Source organism: Carettochelys insculpta, chromosome 18 (assembly GCF_033958435.1).
Source record: "Carettochelys insculpta isolate YL-2023 chromosome 18, ASM3395843v1, whole genome shotgun sequence".
In the NCBI taxonomy this organism is placed as follows: Eukaryota; Metazoa; Chordata; order Testudines; family Carettochelyidae; genus Carettochelys; species Carettochelys insculpta.
This window is the reverse complement of record NC_134154.1, coordinates 4,019,740-4,035,885: the sequence shown is the minus strand read 5'-3', so window position 1 is coordinate 4,035,885 and position 16,146 is coordinate 4,019,740. Positions and strand designations below refer to the sequence as shown.

The following is a 16,146-nucleotide window of genomic DNA, read 5'->3' as shown; positions in this document are numbered from 1 at the left end:
TATAGAGCTCAGAATGGTTCCTGTCACAAACAAATATTGTCTGACAGTCCTGTGACTTGGAACAGGACAAAGTTCTTTTGCGCTTCCAGAGTTATTCTGCCTCTTTATTCTGGTCAGGGTCCTTAAAGTGTGACATTTGTATTGAGTGATACATTAATAGAGGGATGTGCAGCATGTGACAGTGTGTTTTCCTTTGCCTTTTGAGTGCAGGCTGCCTCACTGAATTGTTATCTTTGTCTTCTAGATGATGAACTAGTGGTGAACCCCAAAGTGTTCCTTCATATCAAGCTGGGAGATGTTGTTGAGATTGCCCACCCTAATGATGAGTACAGGTGAATGGTCTTTCTGCTAATATCAGTCACGTAGCTGGAGCACCTCCAATACTGATTTCACCATTCTTTTAGTGCGTAACAGCGTGAAGACTGAGTAGGCACCAAGAGAGCGCTGGATATGCAGTATAGATATTTTGCTGCACAATCAAGCTGTGCCTTTCGATCTGAAAAGAGAGAAAAAGGGTGACATTATCAAATGGCCTTCCTCTGTAGTCTGAATTGTTCCATGCTATTTGACATTAGAGTTTGCTGGCCATACTAGGGATGATGTTCTTGAAATAGTTCCTCAGGTCTTTCTTTATTTTTGCGCAGTTGCATAGCAGTGGTTCTTTAATGCCCCGGGTCTCGATGAATATATTTGTATATTATTGTTTAGTTCTTTTTAGGATAAAGAGTGGTAATTGGTGGTCAGATCAAGGAGAAGGGATGTTTTAATTTGTTATTTTGGAAGTTGTCATGTTCTGAATACCTTTTTGTTCTAGGTGAGTCCTGTTAGTATTAGGGATGTAAAAGAGTAACTGGTAGGCCTCACCTTAAATAGATGAGGTTTGCCAGTTACAGTTAACTGGTAGGGGTTGGAGCAGCCACCCGCCCATGATGGGTGGGCCGCTGCTGGTGGGGGCACTCCAGAGTAGCCAGAGTGTCCCTGCCTGTGGCACACTTGAGGCCACTGCAAACCCGGGGCTGCTCCAGCCAGCAGTGCTGTGGGCAGGAATGCTCTATCTGGGCCAAAGCAGCCCAGGTCATCATGGACAGGGGTGCTTCCCCACCTCCTTAATTGGTTAAACATTAGGTTTAACCAGTTAACCAATTAAATGGGATTTTACATCTCCAGCTCATACTCTGGCTTATCCCCTATGCAGTGTAATTACATGTCTTTATTGTGATGGAGGAAATCAAACCCTCCATGGTGACAGCAGGATAGGTGGGTGATTTCTCAGTGTCATTGTTCATCTTCTCTCCTGTGTTCCAGCCCTTTACTCCTGCAAGTGAAGTCACTTAAGGAAGATTTACAAAAAGGTAAGAGTCCCAGAAGCTTGTCACGTGGCTTAGCAGAGGAAATTACAATATAATTTAGTCACCTGGATAAATTGGAGGATTGGGCCAAAATAAATCTGACATGGTTCAACAAGGAGAAGCGTAGAGTTCTGCACTTGGGATGGAAAAATCCCAAGCATCGTTATATCCTGGGGACTGACCGGCTAAGCAGCAGTACAGTGGAAAGGGACCTAGGGGTTATGGTGGATGAAAGGCTGGATATGAGCAGACAGTGTGCCCTTGTAGCCAAAAAGGCCAACGGCATGTTGGGCTGTATTAGAAGGGACATTTCAAGCAGATCTAGAGAAGCTATTGTTCCCCTCTATTCAGCGCTGGTGATGCAACATCTGGAGTATTGCGTCCAGTTTTGGGGCCCCCAGTATAGAAAGGATGTGGATGTGCTGGAGAAGGTTCAGCAGAGGGCAACAGAATGATTAAGGGTCTGGCACACATGACTTGTGAGGAGAGGCTGAGGGATTTGGGCTTATTTAGTTTGCAGAAGAGAAGACTGAGGGGTGATTTGATAGCAGCCTTCAGCTTCCTGAAGGGGTGCTCTCAAAATGATGGCGAGAAACTGTTCTCAGTGGTGACAGATGGCAGAACAAGGAGTAATGGTCAGAAGTTACAGATGTAGAGGAGTATGTTGTATTTTAGGAAAAACTACTTCACCAGGTAGGTGGTGAAGCACTGGAATGCATTGCTGAGAGAGGTGGTGGAATCTCCATCCTTAAAGGTTTTTAAGTCCTGGCTTGACATAGTTATGGCTGGGATGACTTAGCTGAGGTTGACCCTGCTTGAAGTAGGGGGCTGGACTCGATGACCTCCTGAGGTCCCTTCCAGCCGTATGATTCTATTATTCTAATTGACTACAATGTCTAGGGTTTTTGTTTTTAATGGGTCTTCATATTGCACGGGTGGAACATAATTTCTGATGGGAGGTGGGGTGGGGGGAAATTCTTCCACAATATTAATGAAGGAGGTACAGTATCTGGAATGGAGGTTGGGTGCAAAAGGGAAAATGGGATAAGGGATTGGGGTACAGGAGAGGGGGTGGGGTTTGGGTGAAAGCGGAGATTGTGACTTGAGGCAGGGGTCTGGGATGCAGGAGGAGGTGCAAGGGTTTAGGTTGTGACCTGGGGCAGAGGACTGGGGTGCAGGAGAGCAGGCCTTTGGGTTGTGACCTGGGGCGGAGGCCTGGGAGCTGGATCTTGCCCAACACTGTTATTGCAACTTGTCAAATCTTTGCTCTTCTTGTGGATCATTTGAGGGCTGGATGCCTGGTATCTGCAGCAAGCTGCTAGAAGGCTCAGGACAGTGGCAGTTTCCATTCATACTGTTCAAGTAGAATGGGGATACCTAGGTCTAAAACATAATGTCAAAGTAACGGTTTGCTTTGAATGTCCATAAGTAGGGCCCATTCTTTCATTGGAGCTGGTATAAAAGGGTTGATAAAATGAGAATGAGTATTCCTTCCCTTTTCTCTTCCCAATGGCAGAGACTATAAGTGTGGATCAGACTGTAGCTCAGGTATTCCGACTGAGGCCATATCAAGATGTCCATGTGAATGTTGTTGACCCAAAGGTGTGTAAAATTACAACTGCAAGTAATAATTTCATCTACCTCAGCACTTACAAAATAGTGGTCAGTTATATTTTATCAAGGTCCAGACTCCAGAGAAAATAATTATGACAATAAATAAGTGCAAAGATTTTTGTGGTCTGCTCAAAAACATTTGGCCCACAGTCTGCCTGTTGACTGCTCTAACTTAACACAAATGGGAGTCCTTTAGGCTCTTGTTTGCATTACAGTTAAAATAAAGCCCTTCTTTTTTTTTTTTCCCCCCCCTCTTGTGCTTCACATCAGTGCTTGGGAGGGTGAAGACCTTTGCTTGACTAACTTCACTAATCCCCAGACTGTGCCAGCCTGTCACTCATGATTGGTCCTGCATCCCAGCCATATGAGCTTCTTCAGCAGTTGTATTGTTAGGCCTTCCCTCCAAAGAGCATTTACTTGCTTTGAAAGGGCTTCTCATGTAATATGAACACATGTAAGACAGTGTTATATTGGGAATGCACACTGAAATCTGTGTACTGATTACTTTTTCAAGGATGTAACTCTTGACCTGGTGGAGCTGACCTTTAAAGATCAGTACATTGGACGTGGGGATATGTGGCGACTTAAAAAAAGCTTGGTAAGGCCTATGGCTGTAGTGTGTGGGTTGGAGGGGATGCTGCCTTTACTCACTATTGAGGAACATGAGGTATGGACATGGCTGTTGTGCAAAGCTATGAAGCACTGAGGAAATGCTTCTGAGAAATCTGCCTCAGTCTTGTCCATGCACTAGTGAGTGGGTCTTGGATGGGAACTGTATGTAAGAATGTTACAGTAGTAAATTAAGATGCTTCACAAATTCTGGAAAGCAGTGTTCTTTCCTACGGATCACTGGCAGCCAACACTTTTAGGGGCTGTTCATCCTATTCTAAATGTCTTTGACTGAACAAAGAGTATGTGGGACTGGGCCTGCTGACATGGGGAGCCTGGCAAAGAGGGCTTGGCAGTTAAAAAGGCTTCCAAGTGATACCATACGAGCAATGGTGGCTGGAGCCTCTGATCCTTTAAATGAACCCCAGGTGGCTCTGAGGGCCGCGCGGTGGGCCATCGCATGAAGTGATGCTCAGGGCTGATGCCCCAACCCTGTCCCGCTCAAGGCTGTGACCCTGCCTCCTTTGTCCAGGAGCCCAGTAAGTCTCTTGGACCCCTGTTTGGGAAAGGTTGGGTCCAAATGAATTTCTGGCAAAAATGTGCTAGGATTAGCTGTTCCATGGCATTGCCACTAGTTGGGTGGCAGCTGAGAATTCCCACAATTCTGTATTCTGGAGTGCAGCCAGTGTCCAAGCAAATAAGCAGAATACCTTATAAAAGATAGCAGTTTCCCTTGCCCAGGTGGCTTTCTGCTATATTAAACTGTGTCTGTTTACCTGCACAAGCCCTATCAGGATACTTTGTAGGTTGAAATGTTAATTCTATATGTGCTAGTTGTCCTCTAGTGTTGGAGGGGGCTTTGGGGACAGGGGTTGTAGTCTGTGTTCTAATAACTTTTTCCTGTGAACCATCCTTGTTCCTTTGAGAGTTACTGCTTTTCCCAGGGTTTATAACTCTTCTATTTCAGGTCAGCACATGTGCCTATATCACCCAAAAGGTGGAATTTGCAGGTATCCGGTGAGTGAATTGTTCTGATATATTTATGAGTAGAAGATGTAGAGAAGTGTTTATATGTAGCGAGATCTAGTAACTGAAAGGAGGAAGTCTCTGGGGAGTTGTAGATCATACTTTTAACTATTTTAGTCATTAGTTAATGACAACGTTAAGGCAGAAAGCTGCTACTTTTATCCATCCTGCCCGTATACAGAAAACTTACCTGTTGTTGCCTGTGCCATTAGATCAGTGAGCTCCGCACACATAATATGAGAACAAACAATGGGAAGGTATATTTTCTGAACTCACGTCTCTGAAAAATGTTACTCCCTATTAACATAGTGTCCAACATGCTAGCCACTAGCCACGTATGGCTATTTGCCCAGTTGAATGTGGCTAGTTGGCTTGAACAGTAAATCTATGTTTTAGGATAATGTCTCGTTCACTATAGGAGTAGCCACTATAATGGCTACTGCTTCAACACTCTTTGGACACCACATCCCTAGTTCATTCTCTCTTTGCATCTCAAAAGTGTAAATATCCCTTTGCTCCTTAACTTACTGATTTAATAGATCTGTGGATTATAAAGTCAGAAGAGACCATTGTGGTAATTTAGTCTGGCTTTCTGAATAACATGCACTATGGAACTTCCCCTAAATTAAATGATATCTTTTGGCAAAACATCCTGTCTTGATTTAAATATTGCCAGTAATGGAGATCCTATCACAACCCTGAGCACATTGTTCCAACAGTTAATTATGCTTGTTAACAATTTGAGCCTTGTTTCTAATCTGAATTTGACTCATTTCAGTCATAGACTCTTTTGTCTGATTCTAGTTTAAATCAGGCTAGGGTTAGCTTCAGGCTAGCCAGCGTCAGCCATAGACTCATTATACCATTATTCCATAGATTGAAGATCCCTCGATCAAATTTGTGTTCACCTCTGTGGCTCTTTACCCTTCTCTTTGTTAAGCAAAATGGTTTGCACTCCTGGGGTCTTTCATTCTATGGTATATTCTCAAGTTCCAATCCCTTATTCATTCTCATGCTGTTCTCTGGATCCTCTCCAATTTATCAATATCCGTCTTGAATTATGGGCACCAGAACGAGATACAGTATTCCAGCAATAGTGCCAGTTAGAGGCATAATCGAACCTCTTTATTCCTGCTGAGGGTTGTAGTGTCCAAGAATCATATTAGCTCTTTAGACCACAACATTACACTGGAAGCTCATGTTCGGCTGTTTTTCTAATATGGCCCCTAAGTCATTTTCAGAGTCACTGTTTTCCAGAATAGAGTTTTCCATCCAGTAAGTATTTTTTTTGTTCCAAGAAGTATGACTTTATATTTGGCTATATTAAAACAAACTATTTGCTTGCACACAGTTTATCAAATAAGCCAGATTGTTCTGTATCAGAGACCTGTTCGCTTAATTGCTTATCAGGGGTTCCCCCCCCCCACATTCTTTTCACCGTCTCAAACTTCGAGTGATAATTTTAAGTTTTCTTCCAGATCACTAATGAAAATGTTAAATCAAATAGAACCAATCTCTGCAGGACTCCACTGGAGTCATATCCTCTCTGTGTTCCCCATTTTACAGTCACATTGTAAGGTCTGTCAGCCAATTACTACTCTTTTTAATATGTGCTACCTTGCATTTGTATTGATTAGTTTCTTAATTGAAAATATTGTTCAGTACTACATCAAATGACTTACAGAAATTCAGAGGTAGAAATCCACATTATTAACTTTATCAATCAAATGCATAAGGTCGTCAAAAAAGATACCAGATTAGTTTGCTGAGATCTATCTTTTATAAACCCATGTGAATTGGCATTAATTATACTACCCTCCTTTAATTCTTTATTAATTGAATCTTGCACTGTTCCATTATTTTGCCCTGGATCATTGTCAGACCGACAAGTCTATCAGTACCTAAGTTGTCCCTTTTTACCCTTTTTCAAATATTAGCACAGCATTAACTTTCTTCCATTCCTCAGTAGCAATTTGGCCTCTTTTACTTCATGTGTTGTTCCAACACTGTCAGCACTGAGGATGATACTTTCACTAGAGACTGTCACTGCTGATCTTACGTAATCCAGAGGCATGGATGTTGGCTTTCCTTGCCATGTGTTGTTAGACAGATATCTCTGATGCTGGTCAAGAGAGTGAGCGTGTTAGTGCAGAACACTAAGTACTAGGCTGTCCTTGAGAATGCTGTTGGCAGAGATCCCTCTTAAATTAATGACTGAGTTGGCAGAGGGAATAGTACCAAATGAGGTACAGGTTGACCTCTCTAGTCCAGCACCCTCAGGACCTGACTGCTCCCAAATGTGAGAATTTGCTAGACCCCAGAGGTCAATATTGTCTAGCAGGATTACCAACACATCAATTGCTTATTGGGCTCTTAGTAGACATTTAGGGGTAAATTTTACAGTTAAATAACAGCACAGAACTCTGGGAGTCAGGAGGGATGGTTTTAAACAAACTTTATAGGATCATGGGACTCTTGGCCACAGTCATGGTAAGTGGTCTTCTGACTAATTAAAATTATGCTGGATTACTCAGTTTGTCAAATGAGAGAGTGCCAGACTAGAGAGGTTCCATCTGTACCATTTTTGTCTGGGCAAACCTGGGTCTTGTTACAGAAATAAATGAATGTATGTCAGCTGTTTACTGTGTCTGAAATTATCTGGAATGCTTTCTGTTCCAAGAGAGTCATAAAGAAGCCTATAACCTATTTTCACTGCCTTGGATTTTTCCCTGTGTTCTAACACTAATTCAGTGTCATAATTTTTGTTTGATCATGGGTGTAGTGCAGGCTGCTCATTTCTGATCTGGAACTGAAAGGGATCAATTTCACCTGATAAATATTAACCTGTGTGAGGAATGCTGAGCAGTGCAAAAGACCTTAAACCTCCAATTTTAAGTGGTTGTCTTTGTCATTGGGTGACTTCTTCTAATTCAAGTGGTGGGAGCTAATGATGAGATAAATTTAGTCATTTGGCTTAGGTGAATGCCCCATTGATTGATTAATTGCCTTTGGTATGTGGGGATAATCGAATATTGTTGTAATGAGAGAGTTGGTGAGAGAGCAGCCATTTAAAATATGTTTTGTTTGGATTTTATCTTTAAAGGCTATATTGGTGTCCAGTTGAATGCAATGTTTGTCATATCTCTTGCTGCAACACAGTGTAGAGTATGTAGCTCTCTAATCTCCATACCAATGCTCTTTAACAAAGGCAATTTTTGTGCTGAATTCCTTTCTCTCTTTCACTTACAGGGCACAAGTGGGTGAGCTGTGGGTTAAGAGTGAGAAGGTGACATGTGGGTACATCAGTGAGGATACTCGGGTAGGTTATTTGAAAGCTTTCCCCTGCCCAGTCAGCTGATGCTTCAGGGCCTCCAAAGCAGTGTCTGGTCTCTGCACTACTGGGTGTAATCACATTGATTTGTGCTCTAGTCAAAGGGGGGCTCGAAGCTTCTGCCTCAGGGCTCACCCTGCCTCTTCCCATCCCTGCTCTACCCCATCCTACTTCTTTCCACTTTCCTCCCCCTAGAACACTGCAGCTTGACTTCTCCCCCTCCCTCCTGGAATCTCTGAAAGCCTCAGAACAGCTGTTTGATGGCAGCTGGCAGTGCTAAGGGGAAGAGATTGGGGGCCACCAGCAGGCAGGGGTTATTGTCGGTGGGGGGGAAGAAGGAGGAGTTTGGCTGCTGGTGGCAAGTTCTGAGTACTCAGTAATTTTCTGTATGGGTGTTCCAGCCCCATAGCACCCATGGAGTCAGCACTATGGCTGTAATCATTTTTAATAGTTTAGCAGCAACAGGGATGTTTAAGGTGTGAGTCTGTGATATTAGAGGTGTCTCTATTTGGTGATCTGCTTTGTTTGCGCTGTTCTTTGGACTGAGGTTGCTGTGAGCACAAAGCTTGCATGAGTTGTTCTTTGTTTTCTGAACTGGCATAAAGGATATCTTAGAAGCTGACAGGCAAAACTCTGAACAGAATAGAATTTTAGCAAGAATAAGATGCTGTTCCGGTAGCACATACTTGAGGTGAAACCTTTTGGAAGTTCCTTTTAATTGTTGCTCATTCACAAATTAATGGGGACACATGCAGCTGGTTATGAAGTATGTGGAGAATAACAAATTCTCAGAAACACATGGTTAACACTGTTCGTGCAATGAGATGAACCATATTAAGAATTACCCAAGACGTTGAAAAGCAAGCATCTCAGAAAAGCTAGTGTGATCTGTCTAGGAGGTCGAGGTTGTGTAACTTAATAATTGAAAATATGGCTTAGTCATAGGTATATTTGGTAGAAGTCATGGACAGGTCATGAGCAATAAATAAAAATTCACAGCCAGTGATCCATCCTTGACTTACAGCATAAACTCCCGTGACTAAATCTTGGGGGATGATTGAAACAGCATTGATAGTGAGGTCTTGCTCAGGGGAGGACAGTGGGGATGGGGCCAGCATCACCAGCTACCAGGGGTCACACCAGGGTGGCTGCCCAGAGCCCATGACACAGGCAGTCCCTGGGACCAGCTGCCTGAGCAGTGGCTGGTGCAGCTAGCCCTAGGTCTGCCAGAGCAGCTCGGTGCACAGCTGCTCCAGCAGTGACCTGTGTGCCTGTTCCTGGAATCACCTGAGCAGGTGGCCCCAAAGCTAGCTGCTTGGGTGGCCCTGGGGTCAACCACTCGTCACTGCAGAGGTCAAGCAGGTCATGGAAAGTCATGGAGTCCATGTCTTCTGCAACCTGTGTGGCAGACACAGGCCCTTATTAATAGTTAACACCCATGTTAGAGGATAACTGCTTAGGAATTAAACAGATTTCTTTCAGTTAATAGCCTTTGGATCCTTCAGCATGTATGCCACAACTTGACACTGTCTCTCCTCCTCTGCAGGTGGTGTTCCGCTCAACTTCAGCCATGGTATACATCTTTATCCAGATGAGCTGTGAAATGTGGGATTTTGACATCTATGGTATGTAAATAATGTCCTGCTTACATAATGTTGATGTCCTAGCTGATACATAGAGAGTGTGTTGGAAATATGAAGTTAAGGGTCAGTTGTCATGACAGCAAAACTGTGCTTTATGTTTACAATATCTAGAATCTTAACCTTGCTTATTGTCCTTTGTCATGTTATAGTACTTGAACCTCCAGGTTTAGTTTACCTTAAAACAGCATGTGTATGTGTAATAAAATATAATGGCAGCTTTCTGATGTTTTTGTGTTGCTTGTATTGTGGGTTTTTTTGCAGGGGACCTGTATTTTGAGAAAGCTGTGAACGGTTTCCTGGCTGATCTCTTCGCAAAATGGAAGGTACTGTTTGTAGTTTTGTTTAGAACCTGCTTCTAAAAGAAGAAATCATACCTTGTATTTGTTTATTCTCTAATTTCACTTGTGCTGATATCCTCTTTAAAAAGAGCTGAAAGCTGACTATTCAAAATTAAAGGTAAGACCTTGATTTTTTTATTTATTTTTTTAATAAGTTTACTGAGTCATCGATTGCAATTTCCAGTAGCCATGAGTCCCTTAGCCCTGAAACTTTACAAACATGGCCCTTGGCACCAAAAAGTTCAGTTTTAAATTAGAGCTGTCAATTTAATTGCAGTTAATCAACACAATTCAACAAATCATTGAAAAAATTGAAATGCAATTAACTGCTGTTTTAGTCACAATGTTAAAAAATAGAATGCCAGTTAAAATTTATGAAATATTTTTGGATGGTTTTCTACGTTTTCAAGCATCAGTAGGGTAGCTGTGTTAGTGTGTATCTGCAAAAACAGGAAGTCTGACAAAGCGGATCTTTGCCCACGAAAGTTTATGCTCCAATCTGTCTGTTAGTCTATAAGGTGCCACAGGACTTCTCATTTATTTTTACATTTTCAAATGCACTGTTTTTAATTACATTACAGAATACAAATTGTACACAACTCACTTTATTTTTTTAATATTTTTATTACAAATAGTTGCACTGTAAAAATGATAAATGAAAAAGATAGTATCAAAACAAAAAGCAGTCAAGTAGCACTTTAAAGACTAGCAAAATGGTTTATTAGGTGGGATAGACCCACAATTCACCACATACAAGTACTGTAATACCCATGCGGGTGCCCATAGCCACAGTCTATACCCCAGGAACACCAGTCCTGGAACCTTTCCCTGCAACAAAGCCTGCTGCCAGCTTTGTCCACATATCTTCTCTGAAAATACCATCACTGGACCTAACCAGGTTACTCACAGAATCACGGGCACTTTCTCATGCTCCTCTACTAACATCATGTATGCCATCATGTGCCAACAATGCCAGGATGCTTTGTATATTGGACAGACTTCTAACTCCCTTGGACAAAGGGTCAACGGGCACAAAACAGACCTCAAAACACTCCAGATCCACAAACCAGTTAGTCAACATTTTCATGGAATGGGGCATTCTGTCAATGACCTCAAGGTACGTGTGTTACTGAAAAGAAATTATCGCTCCTTTGTAGAAAGGGAAGTGGACGAACTGACATTTATATTCAAATTCGGAACATTAACATATGGTTTAAATTGTGATGTGAACTTTCTGAGTCACTATAGGGGCTCGTCTGCATACTTGACTCAATCTAATTCTTGATCTTCCCCCCCACCCCTCCATTCTCTGATTTGCTCACCTTGATTATCTTTTTCTGATTTGTCCTCCTTGCTTACTGTTTTTGGTTTTCTGTGTCTTAAATATTGAGTCTGGTCTGGTCTGGATATGGTCTGAACAAGTGGGTCTGTCCCACGAAAGCTCACCTAATAAACTATTTTGCTAGTCTTTAAAGTGCTACTTGACTGCTTTTTGTTTTGTTTTGATAGGAGATAATGTTGTTTGCTTCTTATTTACAATGTTACCAGAAAGCGAATTTTTTTAATTGCTTGGCAGCACTAGTTTTTAAATAAGATCAAAATGATCTTGGATAACACCCTTACGATGGGGGTGAACATGAAATTAACAAATTAGAGGGCAAGGATAGATTTTTAAAGTATCAAGAACATGTCAAATGCATGGAAATTATGACTGACATAACCAGGAGGCAAGAAGTGTGCAGATTAGGTTTCTTTTAGCTTCTTACTGCTTTTTGGCAACATTATGAAAGTGGTAGGAGCTGTGTAACACTCTTTGCAGGTAAAAGTTTTTTGAGATATATTGTTTTAAAGTTGGGAATGAGGGAAGAGGAAAACTTGCCTACTGGCTATCCTCTTCATTATCTCACTGTTTCTTTCTTTCAACTCCTCACCTGGCTCACATCGCCCTTCTAAAAGGAGACTACGAGGTCTGATCAAGGTGTTCTCTATAGGTCATTCATGGCATTTGTTGTATCAGCAAGAAGGAAGTCTTTTTAGAGAATTGTGCAAAATGTGCCTGTGAGGCCCTACTACTAGATGGTTTAACCAGCAGTGTTAATAGCCATGTAAGCCCAGTGGATTGTTGATCACAGGTGTGTCAGTGTTTGCTCTCCTTTTGTTCATGTGCCTTAGTCTGTTATGAATTCTGTTTGGTAATTTACTGATGAATTTGTGATTTCAGGGGGAACTGTTATTTTCTTTCCCATGTTTTTCTTTTCCTCTTGGACAGGAGAAAAACTGCAGCCATGAAGTGACAGTAGTTCTATTTTCGAGAACTTTTTATGATGCAAAATCTGTTGGTAAGAAACTATTGAACGATACTTTTTTTTCCTCTCCTGCTGGTCCTCTAGATGTGCTCTCTGAATAACTTCCCTTTATTAAAAAAGGGAGTAAGGTTATGGGAACCCCTTAAGATTTCCGATGAGCCATCTTCACCCTTGGTTTCCTTTCTATTTCAGATGAGTTTCCTGAGATACATCGTGCATCAATTCGACAGGATCACGAGGGAAGATTTTATGAAGATTTCTACAAGTATATTTTTCCCTCTGATGGTTGTGTGTGTTAAGGGATATTTTTGAACACAATGTATATTAGGGATGTAAATATTAATTAAAATAGTTAACCGGTGTTATAATCAATACATATAGGTTGAACCTCCTTCCTCCGGCATCCTCAGGCTCTGACCAGTGCATATAGGATGTTAGGAATTATTAAAAAAGGGATCGATAATAAGACAAAAGATATCATACTTCCCCTATATAAAACTATGGTACGCCCACATCTCGAGTACTGCGTGCAGATGTGGTCTCCTCACCTCAAAAAAGATATATTGGCATTAGAAAAGGTTCAGAAAAGGGCGACTAAGATGATTAGGGGCTTGGAAAGGGTCCCATATGGGGAGAGGCTAGAGAGACTGGGACTTTTCAGTTTGGAAAAAAGGCGATTGAGGGGCGATATGATAGAGGTATATAAAATCATGAATGGTGTGGAGAAAGTGAATATAGAAAAATTATTTACCTTTTCCCATAATACAAGAACTAGGGGACACCAAATGAAATTGATGGGTAGTAGGTTCAAAACTAATAAAAGGAAATTTTTCTTCACACAGCGCACAGTCAACCTGTGGAACTCCTTGCCCGAGGAGGCTGTGAAGGCCAGGACTCTATTAGGGTTTAAAAAAGAGCTTGATAAATTTTTGCAGGTTAGGTCCATAAATGGCTATTAGCCAGGGATAAAGTATGGTGCCCTAGCCTTCATAACAAGGGCAGGAGATGGATGGCAGGAGATAAATCACTTGATCATTGTCTTCTGTTCTCCTTCTCTGGGGCACCTGGCATTGGCCACCGTCGGCAGATGGGATGCTGGGCTTGATGGACCTTTGGTCTGACCCAGTATGGCCATTCTTATGTTCTTATGATGAAAGAATTTGCCAGACAACGAGAGGTCAATATTTTCTAGCACATTACCAACGCTTCTGCTGCTTACTGGGCTTTTAGAAGATATTTAGGAGTAAATTACAGCTAAACAGCAGCACAGAACACTGAAAGCCAGGACTGGTGGCTGGAAACAAACTTAATGGGACCCCAGGAAACTTGGCTACATCCATATAAGTGGGCATCCTGCTAACTAAAATCATGCCAGAATATGAACTTTGCTGAGTGAGTGTGTTCTGGATTGGGGAGGTTCAACCTGTGCTATTTGGCTAGTAAATTGTTAGTAAGCTGGCACAGGGCAGCTGGGGTCCCACTGACCCCGTGTGTACGTAGCCCTACCAGCTGCTCCAATGCAGCTAGGGCTGCTCCAGCCTGGTGAAGCTAGTCATCCAACCAATTACTGGGTAAGCATTCCAACAGGCCTACTGCTTACAGGTTAACCTGCATCCCTAAAGCATATGGCAGTAGTTTTCAACCAGCATACTACAATACACTACTGTGCCAGGAGAACTGTCCAAATGTGCCGTGAAATTTTGCTAATTTCCCCTTGCTCTGGCTCTTTGCAGAGCCACCAGGAGGGGAAGTGCCAACCCCCAGGACCCTGTTTGTGCTGTGAGGCAGCTGATATGTTGCTTTCCAGCCCAAATAAGCTGGTGGGGAGCCTGCCCCCCATTCCCTGTTGTGGAAAGAGGGAAGGCAGAAGCCTGCTGGAGGCGAGATCTAATTTGAATTGTGTGTCCTGGTTCTAGTGGGCTGGGAAGGGAGCCTGCTTTCAGTGGTTACCCATTTATTCAATATCCCTAGCATGGTGTTGAGCAGATTTTGAAAATGTGTCTGTGCTCATTGTCTGAGATGGTGTATTCTGTGGTGGATTGAAACATTAATGCACTTTCCTTTCTATCCTTAAGCTGTACCTTATGCTTCCGTTTCTCCCTCTTCATAACTTCCTCTGAGAAGCCTCATGGTCTCGTTCCTTCTATGGTCCTCAAAAGTTGTGTTCCTTTCAGAGTTGTAGTTCAGAATGAGAGAAGAGAAGAGTGGACGTCATTGCTTGTGACAATTAAAAAGCTTTTTATTCAGTACCCGGTGCTGGTGCGGCTGGAACAGGCAGGTAGGGAGATCTTTAGGGGCCTTTATATTTTTGTTTTTAAATGAAACTTACCTGCAAAACTTCTAATTCTGTGCCTAGCAACACTGCACACTGAGGTTGCCTGTTCCCGTGCTTGCTTGTGCCACAAATGACATTCTTGCTGCGTCCTGGTTTCTTGTGGATCTGTCTGAGATGACCTAGGAAGCACAGATTCCGGCTTTGCCTAGGGGTGAGGTGTGGGAATAACTCCAAAGTGTAAGAAATGTCCTTTTATGTGCATAATTTAAAAAGAAATTTCTTTTAATCTCTTGTCCAGATGGCTTCCCGCTAGGGTGTAATTCTACCTCAGCACAAGGGAACTACCTGGAGGCCATAAATCTTTCATTCAATGGTGCGTAGCAAAGAATAAATTTTGTGCAAAATATAGAGACATAGGACCTTAGAAATCTACTGCCAGTACATTTCTGTAGAGTGCTGCTTGCCTAATCCTAATCTGTCACTTCTTTCATTCAGGATCTAGTCTGTATGTGGTTCAGTGAGAGATGGTATTAAAGATGAAGGTTCTGAAATTGGACAGTTTAGGTTCTTAGAACCAACCGCAGATCTTTATCTATATTAAATACAGACTTTATTTTCTTTTGTCTAAGTATCTGTGTGGCTTGTATCTTGAGTCCTCCACTTGCCATAATGGAGTGACTTTATTCTTTTGTAGACAGGTGTATTGTCTATTGTTTGATCCTGTTGCTTACTGTCTTTGACCTCTTTTCTAAGTGGCAATAAAGTAAACTCTAGCAAACAAAGGGCACCCATGTATATGAATGCCTACACCCATCATCTTTGTCCTCCTTTCCACCTCAACTGCCAATCCACCATGCCTTTCAGAAGCAGGGACAAAATGATTATTGGTCATGGCTTTGTGGGCACTAACTGGCTTAACTCATGTGTTGGCGAAGGTTGTTTCTTAGCATCATTGGTAATGAGTCATATCTGAGCATTTATAAAAATCTTTAACGTATTTTATTCATTTATTTATTTATAACATATCTGTTTCTGGATTTATCTCCTAGTATTTGACAAGCATTACATAAACCGCAACTTTGATCGGACTGGACAGATGTCGGTGGTTATCACACCTGGGGTAGGTGTGTTTGAAGTGGACCGTCTCCTCATGATCCTGACCAAGCAGCGCATGATAGACAATGGTAAAATAGCTTTCATAACTGGCAGTGTTTGACAATCTCTGTACACAAATAACTTAATGTCACGCAGGCCTATTGCCTCCCTTAGCTCTCCAGAAGTTGCCATTGCAAGGTCCTGTGTTCCACTGGAAAGTATAGGTTGAAGCTCTCTGGTCCAGCAACATCTGTGGTCTGGTAGGATCAGAGAGCCCCAGGTGCTGACAGGCTGGGGGTGAGGAGTCAAGGAAGGAGGCTGGGCCAGCAGGCCCTACAGCAGGGAGCAAAGTTCCTCTTCCGCCCTGCAGTGGGGATCCCCATCAGGCAGCCTGTGGGCAGAGAGCAGGGCAGTGACCAGGAGAGGAGCTCAGGCAGCAGGTTGGTGGCCCCCCAGGCAAGCCCAGAAGACTGACTTCTCCTGGTCTGACAAATTCCCTCCTTCAGGACCACTCAGGTCCTAAGGGTGCTGAACCAGAGAGGTACAACCTAGTTTACAGT

The 16,146-nt window shown here is 42.5% G+C and overlaps 1 protein-coding gene across 6 annotated transcripts in view; it reads left to right on the top strand.

Annotated features, from left to right (window-relative positions):
* DEPDC5 (DEP domain containing 5, GATOR1 subcomplex subunit) overlaps window positions 1–16,146 on the top strand; it is a 66,359-nt gene that overhangs the window by 2,284 nt on the left and 47,929 nt on the right. For all 6 annotated transcript variants that reach the window (XM_075013114.1, XM_075013111.1, XM_075013113.1 and 3 more), the window contains exons 3-15: window positions 245–332; window positions 1,306–1,352; window positions 2,866–2,951; window positions 3,478–3,561; window positions 4,540–4,589; window positions 7,848–7,917; window positions 9,476–9,554; window positions 9,834–9,895; window positions 12,180–12,249; window positions 12,409–12,481; window positions 14,391–14,494; window positions 14,790–14,864; window positions 15,541–15,675. In XM_075013114.1, coding sequence (XP_074869215.1) covers window positions 245–332; window positions 1,306–1,352; window positions 2,866–2,951; window positions 3,478–3,561; window positions 4,540–4,589; window positions 7,848–7,917; window positions 9,476–9,554; window positions 9,834–9,895; window positions 12,180–12,249; window positions 12,409–12,481; window positions 14,391–14,494; window positions 14,790–14,864; window positions 15,541–15,675 — 1,023 coding nt within the window. The remainder of the gene's footprint in view (window positions 1–244; window positions 333–1,305; window positions 1,353–2,865; window positions 2,952–3,477; window positions 3,562–4,539; window positions 4,590–7,847; window positions 7,918–9,475; window positions 9,555–9,833; window positions 9,896–12,179; window positions 12,250–12,408; window positions 12,482–14,390; window positions 14,495–14,789; window positions 14,865–15,540; window positions 15,676–16,146) is intronic.